Raw genomic sequence first — 25341 nt, forward strand, 5'->3', positions numbered from 1 at the left:
ATGAAGGGCTCAAGCCCGAAACGTCGGTTGTGTATCTGTACCTTTGCAACATAAAGGTCACTGTTTGACCTGCTGAGCTTCTCTGGCACTTTGTGTATTTTTTATATAAACGATCCTAAATCATGTGCTCGTGTACTCTCAACCCACAGCTTTGGTCAGAGAGCTGACCCATTTGGTCTCTTTTTAAAAAAAATAAATATACCATACATTAATTTTAAAAAAATCTATTTTTATTGAAGTTTAAACAAATAAGATGTATCTCAGATATTGCCACAAACCATACATTAATTTTATTCTTTAACTGCCATTTGTTATTGGGTCTTGTATCCTTCAAAATCTTGAGAATTAAAGAATGTAAAAAGTAACTCATTTAAAAATGACTAGAGAGCTTTTGTGTCACACAGTGGTTAAAGTTCAGTCAGTGATGTATCTTTTCCACTAGATAATGCTAAAAATGAAAGTCCTATGGATTTTTCAACAATCCAAACGTTGCTGTATACTTTGACTTGCACTAGGTGTCTGATCGCCATGTGATTGTCACTGAGGATGCTGGAAGGAGGGCAGTGTCTCCTGCAGGGCTGCAAGAAAACATTGACACTTTGTTAAAGAAATACAGGTTATCACGAGCCTTTGTACGTCCATCGGGTACAGAAGATGTGGTCAGAGTATATGCTGAAGCTGACACTCAGGTATGTTTGGATGAAAATGAGCAACTTCCATTCTGCTGTTGTGTTATTGGAGTATTCTTTTCCTGGTCTTCCCAACGATACTGGATGGAGCTTTACCACATTCAGTCTCCATTTTCATTTCTGATTTTCTGCTATCTGTTAACAGTATCAACTGTGACTGAAAAATATCCTTGTTATGATTGGTTCCACTCGAGTTGCCATGAGTCAACTCATTCTCCTAATTCCTGGCAGGAACATAAAACCTGAAGCATAGGACCAGACCCTTCAGCCCCCAATGTCTGTGAAGACCTTGATGCCAACTTAAATCACTCATGTGGTTGTACGTGGTCTATAACTGCCTGTTTATGTGCCTGTCAAAATGCCTCTTAAATGTTGATATTATATCTGCTTCCACCACTACCTCCCCAGGCAGCACATTCCAGGAACCCACCAAAAAAAAAGACTTGTAAATGAATTTTCTCCCTCTCACCTAAATCTAGTATTTGACATGTTTACCCTGAGAAAAAGGACTCTTATCAACCCTACCTATGTCTCTCATAATTTTGTATTCCTTTATCAGATCACCTGTCCGCCTTTGACATGCCAGAGAAAACAATTTAAGTTTGTCCTTTCATGCCTTGTAGCTAATACACTTTAATCCAGGTGAACCTCTTCACCATCCTATCCAAAGCCTCCAGATCCTCCTTGTTCTGAACTGCACATCAAGTGTGAACTCCAAGTGTGGTCCAACCAAAATGTTATGTAGCTGCAACATGACTTCTTAATTTTGATTCTCAGTGCTGTGACAGATGAAAACAAGTCATTTGTTTTTCACAGGCCCCAGCAGTGATCCCTGCAGGGGAGGTTATAGACTTCCAGGCAGAATTGTACCCCTCCACCACTACCTTTTTTGGCCTAGCCAATTTTGAATCAAATCTACCAGATGTGCCTCATTCTTCTGGATCAGCCTACCACGAGTGGCCTTATTGGATGCTTTACTTAAATCTTATAGTCTGAGTTAAGTAGAGATATTGGTCTATACGATGCTGGTGTTAATGGGTCTTTCCCCGTCTTTGGTATTACTGTAATTATTGCTGTTTTACATGAATCTGGCAAGTTTTGTGTTTCTTCAATCTGGTTCATTACTTCCAGGAGAGGAGGAATTAGTAACTCTTTAAATGTTTTATAGAATTCTAAATAGTAAGTACAGAAAAAGAACAGGGATTGCTAGGGAGTAATCAGCATGGTTTTGTCAGGGGTAAATCATGCTTGACAAACCTGATTGAGTTTTTCGAGGGGGTTACAAAAAAGGTTGATGAAGGGAAAGCTGTGGATGTTGTCTATTTAGACTTTAGTAAAGCTTTTGACAAAGTTCCCCACAGGAGGTTAGCAAAAAAGGTGGAGGCATTAGGTATAAATGAGGAGGTAGTGAAATGGATTCAGCAATGGTTGGATGGGAGGTGTCAGAGAGTAGTGGTAGAAAATTGTTTGTCTAATTGGAAGCCAGTGACTAGTGGAGTTCTTCAGGGATCGGTCCTCGGTCCACTGTTGTTTGTTATATATATATTAACGATCTGGAAGTAGGGGTGGAGAATTGGATAAGCAAGTTTGCGGATGATACAAAGATTGGTGGTGTTGTGGACAGAGAGGAAGATTACCGTAGATTAAAAGGTGATTTAGGAAGGCTGGAGGTGTGGGCTGAGAAATGGCTGATGGAATTTAATACAGATAAGTGTGAGGTGTTACATTTTGGAAAGGCAAATCTAAAAAGGTCATATGCATTAAATGGTAGGCGAATGAGATGTGCACAGCAACAAAGGGATTTAGGAGTGATGGTAAATAGTACCCTCAAGGCTGATACTCAGGTAGATGGTGTGGTGAAGAAGGCATTTAGAATATTGGCCTTCATAAATTGGAGTATTGAATTCAAGAGTAGGGAGGTTATGATGAAATTGTACAAGGCATTGGTGAGGCCAAGTTTGGAGTACCAAATTATAGGAAAGATATAAACGAAATAGAGAGAGTGCAGAGAAGGTTCACGAGAATGTTGAAAGGATTTCAAGGTTTGAGTTACAGGGAAAGGTTGTGCAGACTGGGGCTTTTTTCTCTGGAGCATAGAAGATTGAGAGGGGACTTGATAGAGGAGTTTAAGATTTTAAAAGGGACAGACAGAGTAAATGTGGATAGGCTTTTTCAATTAAGAGTGCGGGAGATTCAAACTAGAGGGCATGGTTTAAGATTGAAGGGAGAAAATTATAAGGGGAACATGAGGGGAAATTTCTTTACGCAAAGGGTGGTGGTGATGTGGAATGAGCTTCTGACAGACGAGGTCGAGGCGGGATCATTGGTTACATTTAAGGAAAGACTAGATAGTTACATGGATAGGAGAGGAATGGAGGGGTATGGACCGGGTGCTGGTCAGTGGGACTAGGAGGGTGGGGATTTGTTACGGCATGGACTAGTAGGGCTGAACTGGCCTGTTCTGTGCTGTAAGTGGTTATATGGTTAACTAGCAACAAGGGAAGATATAACAAACGTACAAGGTGGAGAAGAACATAATGAAAATAAAGCAGAAGTATTACGAGCTAGGAGAAAAAATGCACAAAATACTAGCTTGACAGCTTAAAACAGAACAAGCTAAAAGAACGGTATTGGCATCAAGGAAAAAGGACAAACAAATTACATATAACCCAACAGAGATCAATGAAAGCTTTAAGGAATTCTACGAGCAATTATACCAAACTAAGAACGAAGGGAAAGAAGACAAATTTTCAGTTTCTAGCTAAAATTGAACTACTGAAATTGCAAGAAGAGGAGCAAAACAAATTGATAAAACCATTTGAAATAGAGGAAATACAGGATATATTAAAAAAGCTACTTAACAATAAAATGTCTGGAGAGGACGGACTCGCAATAGAATTCTATAAAACATTATTAATTTCTCCTCTCCTGGAAGTAATGAACCAGATTGAAGAAACACAAAACATGCCAGATTCATGTAAAACAGCAATAATTACAGTAATACCAAAGACGGGGAAAGATCCACCAACACCAGCATCGTATAAACCAATATCTCTAATTAACTCAGATTATAAGATAATAGCAAAACTATTAGCAAACAGATTGGCCGACTGTGTACCAAAAATAGTAAAATTAGATCAAACTGGATTTATTAAGAAAAGACAAACAACAGACAATATCTGTAAGTTCAATAAGACGCCAACAGTGGCGGTTGCTTTAGACGCAGAGAAAGCCTTTTACAGGGTAGAATGGAATTATTTATTCAAAGTACTACAGAGGTTCAACCTACCAGAGAAATGTATTGATTGGATTAAAGCATTATATAAGGGACCATTTGCGAAGGTGACAGTAAATCGATATATATCGAACCAATTTAAATTAAGCAGGTCATCTAGGCAGGGATGTCCACTATCTCCCTCACTGTTCGCTTTAGCTATAGAACCCTTGGCAGAACTGATAAGAACAGAAAATAAAAGGGATAAAAATAAAAGAGAAGGAATATAAAATCGGTCTATTTGCAGATGACATCATAGTATACTTAACAGAACCAGAATTATCAATAAAAGAATTACATAAGAAATTGAAGGAATATGGAGAAACATTGGGGTACAAGATCAACGCAAATAAAAGTGAAGCGATGCCAATGAATAATGTGGATTTCACAAAGTTTAAGAAAAAAAAATCACCATTTAAATGGCAAACACAAGCAATCCGATACCTAGGTATTTGACTAGATAATAATCTAGGCCATCAATACAAATTAAATTATCAGCTATTAATGAAGAAATTACAAGACAACTTAGAACATTGGAAAGATTTACCTCTAACACTGATTGGAAGGGTAAATTGCATTAAAATGAGTATCTTCCCAAGGATACAATACCTATTTCAATTGTTATCAATTCCCTTAACAGAGAAATTCTTCAATGAGCTAAAGAAAATAATAAGGAAATTCTTACGGAAAGGAGGGAAACCGAGGATAGTGCTAGATAAATTAACAGAATGGTACAAACAAGGGGGCTTCTGGCTACCAAACTTTAAAACTTATTATAGAGCAGCACAATTAAGATATCTATCAGATTTTTATCAAACAAGGGAAAAACCAGATTGGACAAGGATAGAGCTAGATAAAATAGGGGAAAAGGTACCAGAACATATACTTTATAAGTGGGATGAAAAACTGGTGCAACATAGAAGTTCACCAGTACTGCACCATCTGCTCAACATTTGGAAGAAGATTCACGTAGAAAGGAAAAAAAATGACCAACTACCAAAATTATTATTGACGAAAAATCCCTTTCACAATAGATAACCTTTCCTTTAGAGAATGGGAGAGAAAAGGGATTAAAAGAATAGAAAATTGTATTTTGGGAAATACTTTATTATCTTTTGAACAAATGAAGTACAAATGTGGAATAACTCACAGTACAATGTTTGCATATCACCAACCTACTTAAGGGACAAATTAGGAAAAAGGCTGAGGTTACCAGAAGGAAGCAGCTTTGAATATGTGATTACAGACACAATGATAATTAAAAGATTTATAACAAACATGTACATCAAGCTGCAAGAGAAGAAAATGATGAAATAAGCTGTAGACCCAAACAAAAGTGGGAACAAGATCTAAACATAAAGATAAACAATGAAAAATGAGAAATACAATAAACACGAGGTTACGCATGATTCAATATAATTGGTTACACAGGCTATATATCCCGCCCCAAAAGTTAAATAAATGGGACCCATCAGTATGAGATAGATGTTTTCGCTGTAAGAAGGAAACGGGAACAACAGTACATGCAATTTGGGCATGTGAGAAAGTGGAAAAATTTTGGGAAGATCTAAATCAGGTATTAAATAAAATCACAAAAAGCAACATACCAAAAAATCCAGAGATCTTTTTTCTAAGTAATATAAGAAGTAAAGAATTAGGCCTCAAACTGGATGAAGCACAAAGAAGATTTATTATGATAGCCTTAGCTGTAGCAAAAAAATGTATAATGTCAACCTGGAAATCGGAAGAGAGCCTGAGAGTACAGCAATGATACATGGAAATGAATAAATGTATTCCATTGGAAAAAATAACATATAATTTAAAAAATAAAGTCACAGTATTCGAACAAATTTGGGAACCGTACATGGAACACAACAAAGAGGGCCTACTGCGGACCTCCACCCCCTAAAACGATAGAATGAGAAGAAGACGAAATTAACTGACCCAGTGTGTAAAAGTAGATGATACAATTTTCTTGTTTATTTTCATTGTGTGATGACATTGTTTAAAGGGTTTATTGTGTTGTATATGTTGAACGTTTAGTGGGTAGGGAGGGGGTTGGGAAGGAGGGAGGAAAAGGGGAGAAAATGACTGTGTATATTCACGAGGGAAATGTTTGTGTGCATTTTGGTTAATATGGTTCATAGTGTGAAAAATATTTTTTTTTAAAAGTAGATATCTCACTATATAATTTATTTGACTGACTGCAAAAATTAAATTCACAGGTTGTCCTTTGCCATGGAATTGAGTGTTTTGGTTTCCATTGAGCAACTATTTAATCATACCTGGATGAATTAAGGAAATGTCCTCTTCCTATTGCAAAATTAATGATCAATAACATAAAACTTTTTTTAATGTATCTGTTGCAGTTGCAATTATGGCAGCACTGCCACTGATTCAACCCTGGGCATAGAGGAGACGTCTTCCAGTGCTCCTCTGGGGTTCTACTGTCTGGTTGTTATGCCAACAGCCCTACATAAGTTTAAATGGCAATCCTACCTCAGTACCTGATAAGGAAGTTGAGCCTGCTGGGTCTAGACACCTCCCTCTTGATTTCCTGTCAGGGAGACCTCGAGCAGTCTGGATCGGTAACAGCACACTGAGCATTGGGGCCCCCTCAGGGCTGCGTGTTGAGGTCCGCTGCTGTTCCCTCTGCTGACCCATAACAGAGCAGCTAAACACATCTTGAACCAAATCATCAAGTTTGCTAACGACATGACCGTGGTCAGCTTTATTAGTAAGAATGAGGTGTCGACATATAGAGATGAGGTGCAGTTGCTAGCAGACTGGTGCAGAGCAAGTAACCTGTATCTGAACATTAATAAAACAAATGAAATGGTTGTCGACTTCATGCTCTGCTGACCATTGGCGGCTCAATCATTGAGGTCATCAAGAGTATCAGGTTCCTTGGAGTGCACATGGCGGAGAATCTCACCTGGTCCCTTAACACCAGCTCCATAGCCAAGAAAGCCCAGCAATGCCTCTACTTTCTCCTTCCTCAATACAATCTACAGAGAGCATCTTGTGCAATTGCATCACCACCTGGTTTGGAAGCTGTACCACCTTGGACTGAAAGTCCCTGCAGAGGACAGTAAAGACAGTGGAAAAGATCATTGAGGGCTTTCTTCCTATGTTGAAGGACATCTACAGAACTCGATGCAGGCGAAAGGCAATAAACATTGTGAAAGACTCCACACACCCCTCACGTAAACTGTTCTCTCTTCTGCCATCTTGTAGCAGGTACTATAGCACTCGGGCCCTTGCGTCCAGATTAGGCAACTTTTTTTTTCCCCAAAGCCATCAGGCTCCTGAATTCCCAGAACATAGTGTACCATGGACTTTTACTGTATATGTTTTAATATTTTAATGTATTTAGCTTCTAACTTTTTTTGAATATTTATTTAAAAATTTTCATCCATGTAATTGTATATTATTCAGAGTCAAAACTTAGTAATATTTAAAAATAAAATGATTACATGATATTAACCCCTCTCCCTTACTCACCTCTCTCTTACCCCCCACTATAAAAGTTATAATGATATAGCTATATAAAAGAGTTATATAAAGAAAAAAAGTACAAAGATAATATTGGTCTGGATTGCACAAAGGATTAGCTTACACACTGGTATCTTACAGTATTTATATTATATTACTTTAGGGAAGAAGATTATTACAGGTCTTAAGGGGCCAAAGTACATTTTTTTACTATTTATCCCTAAACTTTGCAAAAAACAGGCTCCAAATTTGTACGAAAGTTGAATATATATTCCTAAAATTATGTAATTTTCTCCAGTGATACAACTTTGAATTTCAGAATGCCATCTTTCCATACCTAAATGTGCATCTGATTTTCAAATCACTGCAATACACTTCCTTGCCACTGCAAAAGCTATTTTGATAATTTCACTTGATAAAATGATAGTTTTAATTCAGGTCTTGTTCCTTCTATATTCCCCAACAAAATTAAATCTGGATTTTGTGGAAAAATAATACCAACAATCTGTTCGAAAGAACTTCCTAAATCCATCCAAAAATTTTTAAACTTTAGAACATGACCAAGTAGAATGCAAAAAAGTTTCCTATTTCTTCACATCTCAAATATTTATCTGATAAATCCAATTTCATTTTTGCAGTGTTAAATATAATTAATGTAAATAATTGTATTAAACTAAACTATCTAACATTTACAATATTTGTCATGCAAGCTTGCCAGACTTCTGCCCATCTTTTCTCATCAATTGTAAAATATTTAAATCAAACTCCCATTTCTATCTAGATGTATGAATTCCCTTTTTAATAGTGCCTGCTTGTAGTAAAAGATACATTGCAGAAATAAATTTCTTAGTATCACCTCTCCTAATAAGGACCTCCAGCTCACTACAAGCCGGTTAGTACATTGTTGAACCTAAATTTTCCCACAAATATCCTCTCAACTGAAGATAGCAAAAAACTATATATCGAGTAATTCTTTATCTATTTCTTAACTGTTAAAACGACATCAGTTGACCTTGTTCATAACAATCTTCTACAAGATTGGTATTTGTAATACCATTGTAAAACCGAATATTTAAAAATTGTTCATCTTTTGTAAAAGGTATAAGGTTATTTTGAATCAAAGGTGTTTTAGGTGATATACTTCCTTTTGTTCCAAATTCATTATTTATCTTGTTCCAAATGGTAATTAAATGCTTGAGCAAAGGTGCCTCCTTCACACCAGTTACTAACTTTGAATCCCATTTATAAATAAATTCCTTTGCTGATTTCTCTCCTATTTTATCCATCTCTATTTTGACGACGCCGGTTTTCCTGATCCCTCAAATAAAGAAGTAAGAAATCTCAAATGAGCCACTTGATGATAATTCTTAAAGTTAGGAAGTTGCAAACCTCCCAATTCATATTTCCATGTTATTTTTTTCTATAGATACTCTTGACATTTTACCTTTCCAAAGAAATTATCATACATGTTTATTTAATTCTTGAAAGAACTTTTGTGGTAACAATATAGGCAAATTTTGAAAAAGATATTCATCTTTATACAATTTACCCTAGCTACTAATGTTATTGGCAAAGTAGTCCATCTTTTCAAATCTTCTCAACTTTTTTAAGCAATGGTAGATAATTCAATTTGTATAATTATTTAAATTATTGTCTAACCAAATCCCTAAATATTTAATCGCCTCTTTTGGCCATTTAAATTGAGTATTTCTTCAGCAAAGAGTATAAGCTCCTTGCGTAAGGGCATAACTTCACTTTTATCCCACTTCAAAACCTGAAATCGGACCATATTCTTCCAAATTTAATATAATTTACGTAAGGAGGGCTCTGGTTTAAATAGATCAAAACATCGTCTGCAAATAAACTAATTTTATACTCCTCACAACCAATCTTGAATCCCCTTAATTTCTAAATCACTCCTAATTATTCCAGCCGGTGGTTCTATAGCTAAAATAAACAAAGCTGGGGATAACGGACAACGTTGTCTACTAGATCTTGCCAGATAAAATGGATCAGACATTTGTCCATTAGTTACTACTTTCTCCTTGGGATACTTATATAATGCCTTGACCCTATTTGTAAAAATTTGTCCAAACCAAATTTGTCTAGTACTTGAAACATTAAAAAAAATCCCCTCCCAATCTATCGAAAGCTTTTTCCACATCTAATGCCACTGCTACACTTAAATCTTTCGTCTTTTAGGCTGTATGTATGATGCTAATTCTTTTTCTTTGGCTTGGCTTCGCGGACGAAGATTTATGGAGGGGGTAAAAAAGTCCACGTCAGCTGCAGGCTCGTTTGTGGCTGACAAGTCCGATGCGGGACAGGCAGACACGATTGCAGCGGTTGCAGGGGAAAATTGGTTGGTTGGGGTTGGGTGTTGGGTTTTTCCTCCTTTGCCTTTTGTCAGTGAGGTGGGCTCTGCGGTCTTCTTCAAAGGAGGTTGCTGCCTGCCAAACTGTGAGGCGCCAAGATGCACGGTTTGAGGCGTTATCAGCCCACTGGCGGTGGTCAATGTGGCAGGCACCAAGAGATTTCTTTAGGCAGTCTTTGTACCTTTTCTTTGGTGCACCTCTGTCACGGTGGCCAGTGGAGAGCTCGCCATATAACACAATCTTGGGAAGGCGATGGTCCTCCATTCTGGAGACGTGACCCATCCAGCGCAGCTGGATCTTCAGCAGCGTGGACTAATTAATCTGGCTACATTATCTGCCAACTGTCTCTTTTTAGCAATCCTGTCTGGTCCATGTTTATTAATTTAGGCAATAATTTGGAAAGTTATATTTATGTAAATATACTCTATGGCCCTGGAGAAACACTATTTCATCTTTACTGTGTGAGCATGGTATAGTCAATAAAGGTGACTTGACTTGACCTGTAGAACTGTGCCAGCATTTCTCTTTTTTAACTATGGGACAACCCACAGAGGTCCATGACCAAGGTGGCTATGCCCATGCTTGGCATCCCAGGTCACCAGATCACGAGAATATCTCCATTCATCTTCGAGGAGAAGCCTGGGTGAGGACTTGACAGGGGTATGGTGGCTAAAGGACTCACCAGGCCGCGGATTTGTGAGTATGTTGATGGTGATCAGGGCTCCTATAGGGCCTCAGGCATTGACAGCTTCCTAATCATTATCAGGGTTCAAAACCAGGGGCCAAGAGGAGGGGGTCTGGATGCTTGGAGCTCAGGTTCACTACTTGACCAGATAGGAAGCTATGCAGCTACAGAGGTTATGGGGCAGTGGCATTCATAGACATTCTGTCTTTGAGGAACTCTTTTGCTTCACTTTTTCTTCTTGGTAGGGGCTCTGGACCAGTGTTTCCTCTGCCTTTACGGAGATGCAAAAGTATATACATTTGGTGTATTTGTGTACAATAAATAAACCTTAAAAATTTGAATGTGTTTTGAGTTTCTTCTCAACAAATTTATTTTAGTTCCAGAAGTATGCTAGGTTTGGATTGCAAGCAATTGATTGCCGGTATGTGATGAAAATTGGCCTGAATTTATTCCCTGCTGCAGTACATCTGATTTGAATAGATTTTCCCTGCATGCTTGCAAAATCTAATTTTACCTTTCTGTTGCAGATCAGTGCAGACACTTTGGCATATGAAGTGAGCCTTGTGGTGTACAACATGGCTGGAGGAGTTGGAGAACAACCCAAGCTGCTGCACTAAGAAGTGCTGAAGGAGTTTTTTTATTTCTTGGGCGCATCTCTAGATCAACACTTCATTTAGGTACTGGCAGTAATAGGAATTGCTAAAATTTTGCAAAACTAAATATACAGACTCTCTTCATCTGTCATAATATAAGAGTTCATCAAATGTTCTTATTACAAATTTCACAAATGGTTGCCTGGAATTAAATACAGCAGGGGGAAAAAAAATACATTCCAAGAGTTGGAGCTTCAACTTCAAATATGCACTCAAATTCCCACAATTGGTAGTTTGTGGACTGGGTGAAGATACCTGAAGAATGAAATTTGATCTGCTTTGTGTGTTAGCAATATTAATCACAAGATAGTTTAGGGATTCTTTTAAAAAGGAGAAAACAACTTACCATAATTTAGTTATCAATGAAGAAATATATTTATGTACCACATTATTTGCAGAGATCAGAATAAAGGGCAAGATTTATTTTGACAATTAAAGCTAGTATATTTATACCATTGCCATAACGATGATGTGGGGATGAGTGTGGGAACCAACTAAAAATAAACATTCTGTAATCTGGAAAATAGGAAACATGTATATTCTTTCTGCACTAGTTTTGTTTCCTTGTTAATGAATGAACAAGGCATGAAAATATGGGGTACATCTGTGACTTGATTACTAGCCTGCTTTATTGCCATTGTTTTTCTCTGAAAATAACAAATAGATTTCCTTTTTGATAAATCACAACCAAGTAAAGAGGACAAAAAGTGAGAAGGCTGATTGAAATTAATGGACCATTTATGAGCTCAGGGTGAAAACGAAATAAGCTAATGCTGGTCGACCTCTTTCATAAATGTAACTGCGGAGGGAAGACATTCTGCTTAAATGGCTTTTCACAGCTCCAGGCATCTAGTAAGTATATTTATGTATCATGAAGGCTTTTTGATATTTTGTAATCTCACTGTTCTAGACTTAGCTCAACTTTTGCTGTAAATTACAATAGAATCCAATCTTTTTTAATAATGGGGTTTAACTGAATAAATACTAATTAAATTATCAGTTATCCATGGCGGATATTCAGAGTCAAGAGTGGATCTGTTCCTTATTCAGTGAAAGAATCAAGCTCTGCCACAGCAATTTTTATTAAAATATTTTATTGTTCCTCATCACTGGTGCTGTAGCAGAGGATCATGTTCTGTTGTGGGTTCTGAGAAAAATAAACGTGTATCCATCTTTACCCTGTTCTTTGTGTGTTCCATCAGTTAAGTGTCTTTAAAACGTGGGTTTGAATCTCATAAAATTTGGCAGATTACAAAACTGAAAGGAATGGGTCTCAGCCTTCAACTTGAAACAAATATGGCCTGCAGATTTACATTGTGCATAACTGACCAGAATGTTGCAGTCAATGGGATTACTGCTTTTGATTTCGATTACTGCAAATCTGATCACCAGTATTGTATCACCAAGGCTGGCTGCTTCACATGGTGTTTTTTCACCACCTGAATTGGCAGGTTCTTGATGTATTTTCAGATATTTGATTGTTTCTTTTTTTTTTCCTATTGCTACTGAATCTTCTCTGATCCGTCAAAGACGGATGCATGCACATCAATTCAACCATGTCTGCAGAGTCCACATCGGCATTTGTTTGGGAATTTGTCCTCTGTACTTGGTTGTGATTTATCATCTTCAGGAGCTTTTGGAAACCTGTGACACATAGTCACATCTACACAAATCGGCATTTCATACTTAAAAAGCTACCTGTAAAGATTAAATTGAAAGAACTGTGGAAAGTTGGATTTTGTTACTTGACAAAACATGTATTTAATAAGTTCTGCAAATGGATACATCTCAAGTGTATTTATTTTGAACCAGCTAGAATAGTATAGTAATTTACATTCTAGACTCCATGATCAGTCGGAGCCAATGCTGTGATGACCCAATTCAGCACAATCTGTACAAATAAAATTTAATTACATTTTGATTCCTAATTTAAATACAAACTAAAATATACACCTGGCAGATTTTTGTGAATGATTACCCTCACCTTGATGGAACTTTGTTATGCTTTTATGACACTTTCTAGAAAATCTTTCTCCAGAACTTCCTCAATTTTTTGTCTGGCTTTGGTCCACAATGTCTTCTGATTCTCGGTTTTCAGATTTTTGTTTGCGAATGAGTTTGTGTATGGGAGAGGGTGTTCTGAATAGCCAAAGGGCCTGCTTGTGATTTTGTTGGAGAAGAACTGACTGAGCACATTGAAGAAGGGAAGCAGCTGCTCAATACTGCGAATGGAGTAAACTGTCAGGAGCAGGTGGCCTGGTGTCCATGGTAGTGTCCGTCCCAAGTTGTCATCCTCTGGATTTTTCTGAAATAAGCAACAGAATTTTGCAATTAATTGGACAAAAAGAAAGGTTATAGACATTTAGAAATTTCTAAGACCATTTAACACATTCAACATGTGCAAATGTGACAAACCCTTGACTTTTTTTGAGTAAAAATGAATGGGAGCATGGTAAATGTACCAGCGACGGTTGAAGTAAAACTTGAGTGATGAGATGTAAATTATGCTGAGACCATCCACTCAGTACAATAGGGAACCAATCTAGACCTGATGGAAGGCAGGGATATGCTGCAACAGTGGTTAAAAATCAGCGCAATCTGGCCCACTATAGTTATTTTCAGAAAATAAAATGTACAAAAGAAAGAAGTTGACAAACTGTCGGCGTCTGTCCAACGGTTTCAACAGGTGAATGCATAATTATCTTCCCAAAATTCCTGAGATTCCAAATTGTCCCAGTAAATACAACATCACTGCTGGGAAATGCTGAATTTTACCAAGACTGGCTTGAGTAAAAGGAGAGGCTGGGTTTTTATTCCTGACTATTGACATTATAAAGATATTTAAAATCATGAGAGGCATAAATGAAGGTTTCCAGTCTTTATCCCAGGCTGAACAATTCTAGAACTTGAGGGCACAGGTTTCAGGTGAGAGGAGAGATGGTTGATGAGGACCTGGGGGCAACTTTTTCACTTAGAGGGTGGTCCATATCTGGAATGAGCTGTCAGTGGAAACCGAGAAAGTGGGCACTATTATGACATTGGGACAAGTCCAGGACGTCAGCTTGACCGATGTGGACAAGTTGGGCCTTTTCATAGCTGTACGCATCTACTGTATAACTTCATTTGGTGAGTCAGTTTTATGAAAGATGACAATACTATTAGAATTACAGAACATCGAGCAGTCCAACACATTACAGGCCCTTTAGCCAACAATGTTGTGCTGACCTACCTAAACCTACTTCAGATCAATCTAACCCCTCCTTCCCTCAGCCCATAATGCTCCATTTTTCTTGCATCCATGTGCCAATCAAAGTCTTTTAGTTATGAAGTTAAACCTGGCTGCAGGCTTTTGTGTTTTACTTGTACAAAGGAATCACTGGGTATACACTACATTCAGGTTTTAAGAAGACATAAGATGTCCTGCAAAGATGTTGACCATGACCATGGATAAAGGACTGAAAATAGATAAGAGTAGAGATTACAAGTAAACAAGTGATTTGCTAGTTAGTAGGTTATAAACCTACTATGGAGCTGCTCTCCATTGCAAGCAAAATCTTCGCTAGGATTCTCAAAAATAGAATAATACCTAGTGTCGCCGAAAATGTTCTCCCAGAATCACAGTGCGGCTTTCGCGCAAACAGAGGAACTACTGACATGATCTTTGCCCTCAGACTGCTCCAAGAAAAGTGCAGAGAACAAAACAAAGGACTCTACATCACCTTTGTTGACCTCACCAAAGCCTTCGACACCGTGAGTAGGAAAGGGCTTTGGCAAATACTAGAGCGCCTCAGATGCCCCCCAAAGTTCCTCAACATGTTTATCCAACTGCACGAAAACCAACAAGGTCGGGTCAGATACAGCAATGAGCTTTCTGAACCCTTCTCCATTAACAATGGCGTGAAGCAAGGCTGCGTTCTCGCACCAACCCTCTTTTCAATCTTCTTCAGCATGATGCTGAAACAAGCCACGAAAGACCTCAACAATGAAGACGCTGTTTACATCCGGTACCACACGGATGGCAGTCTCTTCAATCTGAGGCGCCTGCAAGCTCACACCAAGAAACAAGAGCAACTTGTCCGTGAACTACTCTTTGCAGACAATGCCGCTTTAGTTGCCCATTCAGAGCCAGCTCTTCAGCGCTTGACGTCCTGTTTTGGGGAAACTGCCAAAATGTTTGGCCTGGAAATCAGCCTGAAGAAAACTGAGGTCCTCCATCAGCACCCCCCCCCATATCTCCATCGGGCACACAAAATTCAAAACGGTCAACCAGTTTACCTATCTCGGCTGCACCATTTCATCAGATGCAAGGATCGACAACGAGATAGACAACAGACTCGCCAAGGCAAATAGCGCCTTTGGAAGACTACACAAAAGAGTCTGGAAAAACAACCAACTGAAAAACCTCACAAAGATTAGCGTATACAGAGCCGTTGTCATACCCACACTCCTGTTCGGCTCCGAATCATGGATCCTCTACCGGCATCACCTACGGCTCCTAGAACGCTTCCACCAGTGTTGTCTCCGCTCCATCCTCAACATTCATTGGAGTGACTTCTTCTCCAACATCGAAGTACTCGAGATGGCAGAGGCCGACAGCATCGAATCCACGCTGCTGAAGATCAAACTGCGCTGGGTAGGTCACGTCTCCAGAATGGAGGACCATCGCCTTCCCAACATTGTGTTATATGGCGAGCTCTCCACTGGCCACCGAGACAGAGGTGCACCAAAGAAGAGGTACAAGGACTGCCTAAAGAAATCTCTTGGTGCCTGCCACATTGACCATCGCCAGTGGGCTCATATCGCCTCAAACCGTGCATCTTGGTGCCTCACAGTTCGGCGGGCAGCAACCTCCTTTGATGGAGACCGCAGAGCCCACCTCACTGTCAAAAGACAAAGGAGGAAAAACCCAACACCCAACACCCAACCCCAACCAACCAATTTTCCCCTGCAACCGCTGCAACCGTGTCTGCCTGTCCCACATTGGACTTGTCAGCCACAAACGAGCCTGCAGCTGATGTGGACATTTACCCCTCCATAAATCTTCATTCACGAAGCCAAGCCAAAGAAAGAAAAGGTTATAAACAATAATGTGCTGCAAGAATCTGCTTGGGCCACAACTTCCCTGAATCTAAATTAAAATCTGCTCTTTATAAATTATTGATGGATCCGAATCTTAGTGCAAAGGAAGCACTAACAGGCAAAGTGAGCGGGGTGGAGATGAGCAATGGGCTGCAGTCTGGATTTGTGCGAAAAGAAGAGCAGACAAACAGAATGCTTCTTAAATTATCGGTATGTCCTTATCCATGAATCATAGCATTAAAATTCAGGTGTAGAAAGCAAATGGGAAGGCAAATGTCCTGTCAATTAGATTAAGGAAATTTAATTGCAATTTGACATGGCCTTGAGACCACAGCCAGATAATTCTATAAAACTCTGGGAGAGTGAAATACTAAAGAAAGGGGTTTTTGTTATCCACAGGAAGTCTGGACCCCTAAGTCTTTAGGAATAATGAGGATTTGGGGTACTCAAACCTTCTTGCAATAAAGACCAACAAACTAGGCTTTTATGATTGGCCATTTTAGCTCTATGACCATATACAAGTGGAATACATAAACTGGTTTGTAGTCAAACAGGAAAGTTGGCAGATGCTGAAGCGGAGTGCAATATTCAAACATGCTGGAGAAATTCAGCAAGCCATGCAATATCCACGGGAAGTTAAGGATAACCAACGCTTTGGGCTTAAGTCCTTTGTTAAGGTATGAGCAAGACAGGCAAGTGCCTGAATATAAAAGGGGGGGGGGGGCAGTGAGTGGAAGGAGGAAGGAGGAAGGAGGAGGAGCACAGATACAAGATCACGGATATAGAGGATAAGAGAGGAAAAGTGATGGGAGAGATGGTGACTCTCTAAATTGAGAGAACCAGGAAGTTTGGTGGGAAGATAGAGGAAAAGAGACAGAGATAAGGAAAGAGAAAGTCTTGCAGGAGGGATCTAACAGAAATCGAAGGTTGATGTTAATGCCTTACAGTTGGAAAGTGTCCTGATGAAATCAGGTGTTGATCCTCCAATTTGCAGGCAGCAAAGCATTAGGCCATGGATTAGCATATTGGCGTGGGAATGGTATGTGGAATTAAAGTGGTTGGCCACTGGGAGGTCCCTGATATTACAGCAAACAGAACAAAGGTACTCAATGAAATGGTCTCTCAGTCTGTATCCAGTCTCTCCATTGTCGAGGAGGCCACAACTGGACCACCGAGATGAGCCCTGAAGATTCACAGGTGAAGTGTTGCTTCACTTTGAAGGACTGTTTGGGACCCTGAATAGTGGTGAGGGAAGAGATGTGGGCGCAAGTGTATAAATTCTGGTGCTCGGGGGGCAGGTATGAAGGCATAAGTAGTGGGAAGGAATGAGTGGATGAGGGAGTCGTCCCTGCAGAAAGCAGAGAGGGGAAGCTGTGTCTGGAGGCGGGATCATGTTGTCGGTTGACAGAAATTATGACTTGTGACCACGTACAAGGACATGACACCAATTTTCTGATCATATTGTTTTCTGAAGTGTGTTTCCTCTCAATTATTTTAGGTGTTACATTAAGAAATTTCTTTACTAAAAGCATTGGGCTTGTTGAGAGTGGTACCATTTCTATGCTATACATACAAATACTCATCTGAACTACCAAAAAGATTGTCCAAACAATCAAAAGCAAGTGTCTTCAGCAGAGATGGGAAAAGGATCCAAGTGAAGAAAACAGAAGGAAGAAAATACCTTTGCTCTTTTCCTCAGAAGTTTGGCCAGTCTAACCACGTAGGGTTTAAATTCGCGTTGGTGAGTTCCCTGTCTACGAACTTCCAGTCCTGAATCATCAGATACTTCAGGAATGAAAGCCCAACGATACCTGTAAAAAGTGAATTAAAGCTGAGTGCAAAGCATTCAATATACAGTGCCCTCCATAATGGTTGGGACAAAGACCCTTTTTTCCTTTATTCGCCCCCGTGCTCCATGGCTTAAATTTGTAATTGCACAATTCACATGTGATTAAAGTGCACATTCCAGATTTTATTCAAGGTTATTTGCATATATTTTGGTTTGAAATGTAGAAATGACAGCCTTTTAATACATAGTCCACTCATTTCAGAGCACCATAATGTTTGGGACATTTGGCTTCACAGGTGTTTGTGAGAACTCAGGTATGTTTAATTGCTTCATTTGGTGCAGGTATAAGAGAGCTAGGCTTGCTTCTAAGCTTTCTATTGTCTTTGGAATCTGTAGTTGCCAATTTTTAACATGAGGACCAGAGTTGTATCAATGAAAGTCAAGGAAGCCATGATGAGGCTGAAAAAAAAAATTGCCCAAACCTAAGGATTACCAAATTCAATAGTTTGGAACATCAAGAAGAAAGAGATGGCTTTTCCCATGTTTCATTCTTTATCTTTATGTTTAGATCTTGTTCCCACTTTTGTTTGGGTTTACAGCATGTTTCCTCGTCCTCTTTCTCTTGCAGTTTGATGTACATATTTGTTATAAATCTTTTAATTATCATTATGTCTGTAATCACATATTCAAAATTGCTTCCTTCTGGTAACCTCAGCCTGCTTCCCAATTTGTCCTTCAAGTAGGTTTTCAGTTGGTGGTATGCAAATATTGTACCGTGAGTTATACCATATTTGTACTTCATTTGTTGAAAAGATAATAATTTATTTCCCGAAAAACAATTTTCTATTCTTTTGATCCCTTTTCTCTCCCATTCTCGAAAGGAAAGGTTATCTATTGTGAAAGGGATTAGTTGATTTTGTGTCAATATTAATTTTGGTAGTTGATAATTTGTTTTTTTTCCTTTCTACGTGAATGTTCTTCCAAACTATGAGATATACAATAAACACGAGGTTACGCATGATACAATATAATTGGTTACACAGGCTATATATCACGCCCCAAAAGTTAAATAAATAGGACCCAACAGTATCAGATAGATGTTTTCACTGAAAGAAGGAAACGGGAACAACAGTACATGCAATTTGGGCATGTGAGAAAGTGGAAAAGTTTTGGGAAGATCTAAATCAGGTATTAAATAAAATCACAAAAAGCAACATACCAAAAAATCCAGAGATCTTTCTTCTAAGTAATATAAGAAGTAAAGAACTTGGACTCGATTTGGATGGAGCACAAAAAAGATTTTTTATGATAGCCTTAGCTGTAGCAAAAAAATGTATTATGTCAACCTGGAAATTAGAAGATAGCCTGAGAATACAGTAATGGTACATAGAAATGAATAAATGTATTCCATTGGAAAAAATAACATATAATTTAAGAAATAACATCACAGTATTCGAACAAATTTGGGAACCGTACATGGAACACAACAGAGAACTCCTACCGCAGACCTCCACCACCTAAAATGGCAGAAGGAGAAGACAAAATGAACTGACCCAGTGTGTTAAAGTAGATGACACAAATTTTCTTGTTTATTTTCATTGTGTGATGACATTGTTTAATGTATCATATATGTTGAATGTTGAGGAAGGGAGGGGGCAAAAGGGAGAAAATGACAGTGTATATTCAAGAGGGAAATGTTTGTGTGTATTTTGATCAGTATGGTTCATAGTGTGAAAAATAAAAAAATTAAAAAAAGAGATGGTGCTTTGGATCTTGGGCAGTTCCTTTAAACCTCTACACTTTACTCATGCCTTCACTCTGATACAGGTTAATCTTGCTCTCATCTGTCCACAAAACCTCTTTCAAAAACTTTTTGGCAAACTGTAATGTGGCCATCCTTTCTGCAGCTAACTAGTGGTTTGCATCTTGCAGTGTAGCCTCTGTATTTCACCAGTGCACTCTTTCTTCTTCATGATGTTGTTCCAAACTGTTGAATCAAGTATGTATTGAATCATTAGTGGTGACTGTTGATTTTTGTCATCTTAAGGTTTGGGCGATTGTCTTTTATTCTTTTTCAGCCTCATAATGGCTTCTTTGACTTTCATTGGTTTAACTCTGGTCCTCATGTTGGAAAATGGCAACTATAGACTCCAAAAGTGATCGAAAGCTTAGAAGCAAGCCCAGCTCTCTCATACCTGGATCATATGAAGCAATTAAACTCACCTGAGTTCTCACCAACACCTGTGAAGCCAAATATCCCAAACATTATGGTACCCTGAATGAATGGACTATGCATAAGAATGCTGCAATTTCTACATGGTCAAACCAAAATGTTTACAAATAACCTTGAATAAAATCTGGAATGTGTACTTTAATTACATGTGAATTGTTTGATTACAAATTTAAAACTGTGGAGCACAGGGACAAATAAAGGATAAACAAAAATGTTGTGTTCCAAACATTGTTTTCAACCATTTTGTCAACCACACAGAAGACAAAGCTCTCTAAACATACTGACCAGTAGGAAGGTTAGTGCTGACAGCATTTACTACTTTCATCAACGTCATACCTTGGTTAACCACCTTCGTGAACATTCAAATAGAAGAGTTCCACAGGATAAACTGTACATCTCAAAAGTTCCCAACCTGAACTTTATTTTTCATGCTGGGCTTACCTTTTTCTTTAGCGTTTTAGTAAATACAGTACTCCTTTTTGAAGTGCATACTTAGATACAACAAGGAACATTTATTGCTATGTTGAAAAATCCATGAAAAATAATTTCATTTCCAAATATTTTAATGTCTAAACCGAGGAAGGTAGATTAGCAGCAAAATTAATTACAGCAAAACTCCATTAACCAAGACTCTTGGGACATTGTTGTTGCCAGACAAGTTGATTTGCCACCTCATTGGATGTTATTCACCACTAATGATTCAATACATACTTGATTCATGATTTAAGAATGTTAAATGTTATTAGAACATAAACAGTACAGCCCAGAAACAGGCCAAACATGATATCCAAATCAAACTTAAACTCTAGTGCTTGCATCTGCTATATCCCTTCATTCCTTTCATCTTCATGTGTATCAACTCTCAAATGTTACCATTGTATCTGCTTCCACCACTACTTCTGGCAGCCTGTTCCAGACACCCACCACTATCCATGTGAAATATTTGCCCCACACATCACCCTTAAATTTTCTCCCCCTCACGTTAAACACATCTTATATGTAACACCTTTGCTCTGGGAATAATATCCTACCAATGTCTACCATAATTTTATAAACCACCATCAGGTCTCCCTTCAGCTTCCTATGCTGTCTGCAAGTAGTTTGTATGTTCTCCCTGTGCCCCACCCACTGAGGCCAAGCATACCATAACATGCTTTCTTAACCACCAATTTACTTGCATGGCCACTTTCAATGAGCCACACATCAATACTTTTAAGAGCCTTACTAATAACTGCATAAAGTACCTTTTTCTTATTTCTGACCTCCTAAAATGCAACACCTTGCATGTCCAGATTAATCTTCATCTGCCATTTATCTGCCCATGTCTGCATCTGTTCTATATCCTGTTGTATTCTTTATAACCCTTTACACTGATCACAATTCCACACATTTTAGTGTCGTCTGCAAACCTACTAACCCACCCACTTATTTTTTCACACGTCATTTGTAAACATCATCAACAACAGGTCCCAACACCAATCCCTGTGGAAAACCAACCGTCACAGGCCTCCAGCCCAAATAACACCCTCCCACCACTGCCTGGTGTGGACCAACTGATTCCGTATCCAAACTATCAACTCACCACGGATCCCCTACATCCCCTGCGTACCTGACAAAGGGCCCAGGACCAAAACATTGGTTACCCTTCTTATGGATGCTCTGTGACCTGCTAAGTTGTCTTGCTCTCAACCCCAGCACTTACAGATTTTTTTGTTTAACTACAAACAGCAGTGGACCCAGCACCCGATTCCTACAGCACACCTCTGGTCACAGGCCTCCAGTCTGAGTAACTACCCTCCACTAATACCCTCTGACTTCTTCCACCAATAAAAGTTTGTATCCAATGGGTCAGTTCAAGGGATATTCATGCGTTCTGACATTTTGGATCAGCCTACTTTATCAACCTGCCCTGGTCAATCCTCTTCTCACCTTTCCTTATGTACAAAGCCTTGCTGAATGTCCCTTGCCTTTCCAAATGCATGCCTTTCTCAAACTCTTCCTAGTCACTTTCCCATCACTCATAACGGGCTCACCAGCCTGTTGTTCCCCTTCTTATCTGTGCCCTCTTTCTTAAAATAAAGGCGCAGCGTTAACCACCCTCCTGTAATCCAGCACCTCATCCATGTCTAACGAAGACACTAGTATCTCTGCCAGAGCCATCATCTCTTTCCTAGCTTCCCACAATGCTCCAGGGATTTGTCCACCTTTATGTGCTTTAAGACCTCCAGCAGCCACTCTGTAACATGGATCTGCTTTGTCATTGCTGTAGTCCTCCCTGATGTCTCAAGCTTTCATCACTTTCTTCAGTGAATACAAATTAGAAAAATTAATTTAAGACTTCCATCTGTTTCCAGTGGCTTTTCACAGAGACAACCACATTGATCCTTAAGGCCCCCTAGTTATTCTTTTGCTCTTAATATATTTTTATAGACTCTAAGGATTCTCCCTTACATTCCCTTCAAAAGCGTTCCAGGCTTGCAGGTTAATTGAGCAGCAAAGGGCTCGTTTTAAATGGCCTGTAGATCTTAATACTTTTTAAAACATCTTTGAAATCACGAAGGTCAGTGCCCAAGATGGCAATGCCCATGCTTGACAGCAGACCATAAAGGGTTGCAGGTTCCGGGGAGTACTAGATTGGCTTAGGACACCATAGCAGGGAACATACCACTGCTAAGAAAGGGAAGCCTGGGAGACAAACAGGAAAGGAGACAATAGCAATGGACCAGTGAGGGGCTCAGTGGTTGAAGGACTCACAGAACCTGTGAGCTGCTGGAGACCGGGCTCATGAGAACCAGTTATCAGGACTGGGATTCAAGAGGGTGCTGAGGATAAGAAGGGCTCCCAAAGGGGCCTCAGGACTGAAAACTTCATGATTGCATGGAAGGTTCAGATCTGAGAACTCAGGTTTGCCAATGGATCGAAAAGGAGGCGGTGCAGCTGCAGAGGTTGCGGGAGAGCAGGAGGTGAATCCACGGACACTCGGTGTCTATGAAGAAGCTCTCTTCTGTTTCTCTTTAACTTACTGTTGGAGGTGCCCGGTAATGTTAGTGGCTCCTCTTTGTATGCCTTAGCAGCAGGTAAATGTGAACAGATTTTGTGTAATTATTACATTTTGTGCATTAGTACATGCGATAAGTCAGTGCTTCTAAGAAAGCAATATGTTACTTCTTACTTACATCTGAAACTGGGGAAGGTTTTCAGAAGGCAAGGTCAGAGCCAAGTCCAGAAATTTGCATGCAGAGAGATAAAGACCAAGCCACCGCTGATTGTTGTAAGAAGTAGAGAATCCATTTCCACCCATGTAGGTGGTTTCCAGGCCAGACACTGAAGGACCTGCAGTTCTGAAATGCAAGAGTGATTGAACATGGTGAGCGTTTGCATCCTCTATTCTCCGAGGGGCTTTGCAGTGTGTGGCATGCTGGAGTGAAAAATCCACTTGGCCATTTCAAAGAGGCAAATATTTAGTGCAGTTGACTGTTTGCTATTTCTGCAAATACTTTAGCGAAGCGCAACTGTGTTTTAGTGGAATACAAAGGGCACCAGAATAATGGCAGCTGATCACTTCACACTACAAATTAATTAAATAACTTGGTTTCCTTGGCCTCAAACATCTTCTATTGTTTGGAATAATTGTGAATGTCTTCAAAGTGATGTTTCAATCACAAAACTTACAAAAATGGAAATTAAACCATGAATCAGTTTCAAACTTCAAACAGAAAAGACAGGTGATAGGGACACAGAACAGGCAATGGTTAACGGGAAATCAATCTGATTTACAAACCCTACTTCTCTGTAATGGTGTTTAGAGGCACCTATACAAGGAGAAGGGCACTCATGCAAGAGAGAGAGCATCTATGGGATGGAGGTAGCACCCCACATCGCACCCCACCCCCTCCCCCCCAAGAAACTCTGCAGACTCAATCTTAAAGATTCTTGGAGTAAATTCATTGCAATAGAAAGGCACAGAGCTGTCGACTTCAGGAAGAAAAAATATCAGAAGGCAAAAGGAGAGGTCAGAAAATAAACCATTAAATGTAGAGATAAGAGACGGTCTGGGGAAGGGAACAGGGATGGGAGTATCAGTGTTGAGGAATAGGGAAGGGAGGGGACGGGGCACAGGGAGTAAAGATGCATTCGTCAGGATCTTCTATATCAATCACAGTCATCCCCTCAAAACTGATCACCAAACTCCAAGACCGAGGACTCAACACCCCACTGGGTAATGGGATCATGGATTTCCTCATCTCCAGACCTCAATCAGTGAGGATTGGTAAGAACATCTCCTCCACAATCTCCATCAGTACATAGGGCTGCATTCTTAGCTCCCTGTTCTACTCACTTTACACCAACGACTGTGTGGCTTGGTATGACAATAATACTATCTACAAATGAATTCCACGGTTATGGGTTGTATAAAGAAAAATGATGAGTCTGCATACAGGATGGAATTGGTAATTCTGCCTTGCCTGCATAAAAAGAATCTCAGGATTGGATATGATATAAATCTGAAATCAGATGGATGGAGGGGAAGAGGGAGGGGATGGGGAGTGGAGGGACACAGGGAGGGGGGGGGTCATAGAACATAACAGCATAGCCCAGGCCCTTTGCCCACAATGTTATGCTGAACTAATATAAACCTACTCAATGATCTAAACCAGTGGTTTGCAAATTTTTTCTTTCCACTCACATACCACCTTAAGTAATCCCTAAGACATAGGTGCTCTGTGATTGGTAAGGGATTGTTTAAGGTGGTATGGGTGGCAAGGGAAGATTGAGAATCACTGCTCTAGACCCAAATGTTAATGAAATATTTTGCTTGAGAAAAATTGTCATTGGCCCATTTCCTTTGGAGTTATGAAACCATGCACATAACGAGTCAATTAGGTACAATTAAAACAGTGGTTTTCAAACTTTTTCTTTCCACCCACATACCATCTTAAGCAATCCCTTACTAACCACAGAGATTACTTAAAGAAGTAAGTGAGTAGAATAAAAAAGTTTGAAAACCATTGATCTAAACCTTCCCTACCTCACACCAATACCACACTATTTTTCTTGCATCAATGTGC

General features: G+C 39.3%; 2 protein-coding genes across 13 annotated transcripts in view; one reads left to right on the forward strand and one right to left on the reverse strand.

Moving 5' to 3' along the window:
- Positions 1-13092, forward strand: part of pgm3 (phosphoglucomutase 3) — an 89601-nt gene extending 76509 nt beyond the window's left edge. For both annotated transcript variants that reach the window (XM_069932207.1, XM_069932206.1), the window contains exons 12-13: positions 516-689; positions 11046-13092. In XM_069932207.1, the coding sequence (XP_069788308.1) occupies positions 516-689; positions 11046-11135 (264 nt within the window). In that variant the 3' untranslated portion in view covers positions 11136-13092. The remainder of the gene's footprint in view (positions 1-515; positions 690-11045) is intronic.
- The window catches only part of dop1a (DOP1 leucine zipper like protein A), a 251460-nt gene continuing 226383 nt past the window's right edge, over positions 265-25341 (reverse strand). For 6 of the 11 annotated variants that reach the window (XM_069932197.1, XM_069932199.1, XM_069932198.1 and 3 more), the window contains 3 exons: positions 23449-23613; positions 17932-18061; positions 11142-13476 (listed from right to left, as the gene is read on the reverse strand). In XM_069932197.1, coding sequence (XP_069788298.1) covers positions 13171-13476; positions 17932-18061; positions 23449-23613 — 601 coding nt within the window. In that variant the 3' untranslated portion in view covers positions 11142-13170. Of the gene's footprint in view, positions 579-6898; positions 7043-11139; positions 13477-17931; positions 18062-23448; positions 23614-25341 lie in introns of those variants that run through there. The other 5 variants (XR_011355958.1, XM_069932202.1, XM_069932203.1 and 2 more) reach the window with 5 other exon arrangements.

This window comes from Narcine bancroftii, chromosome 4 (genome assembly GCF_036971445.1).
Source record: "Narcine bancroftii isolate sNarBan1 chromosome 4, sNarBan1.hap1, whole genome shotgun sequence".
In the NCBI taxonomy this organism is placed as follows: domain Eukaryota; kingdom Metazoa; phylum Chordata; class Chondrichthyes; order Torpediniformes; family Narcinidae; genus Narcine; species Narcine bancroftii.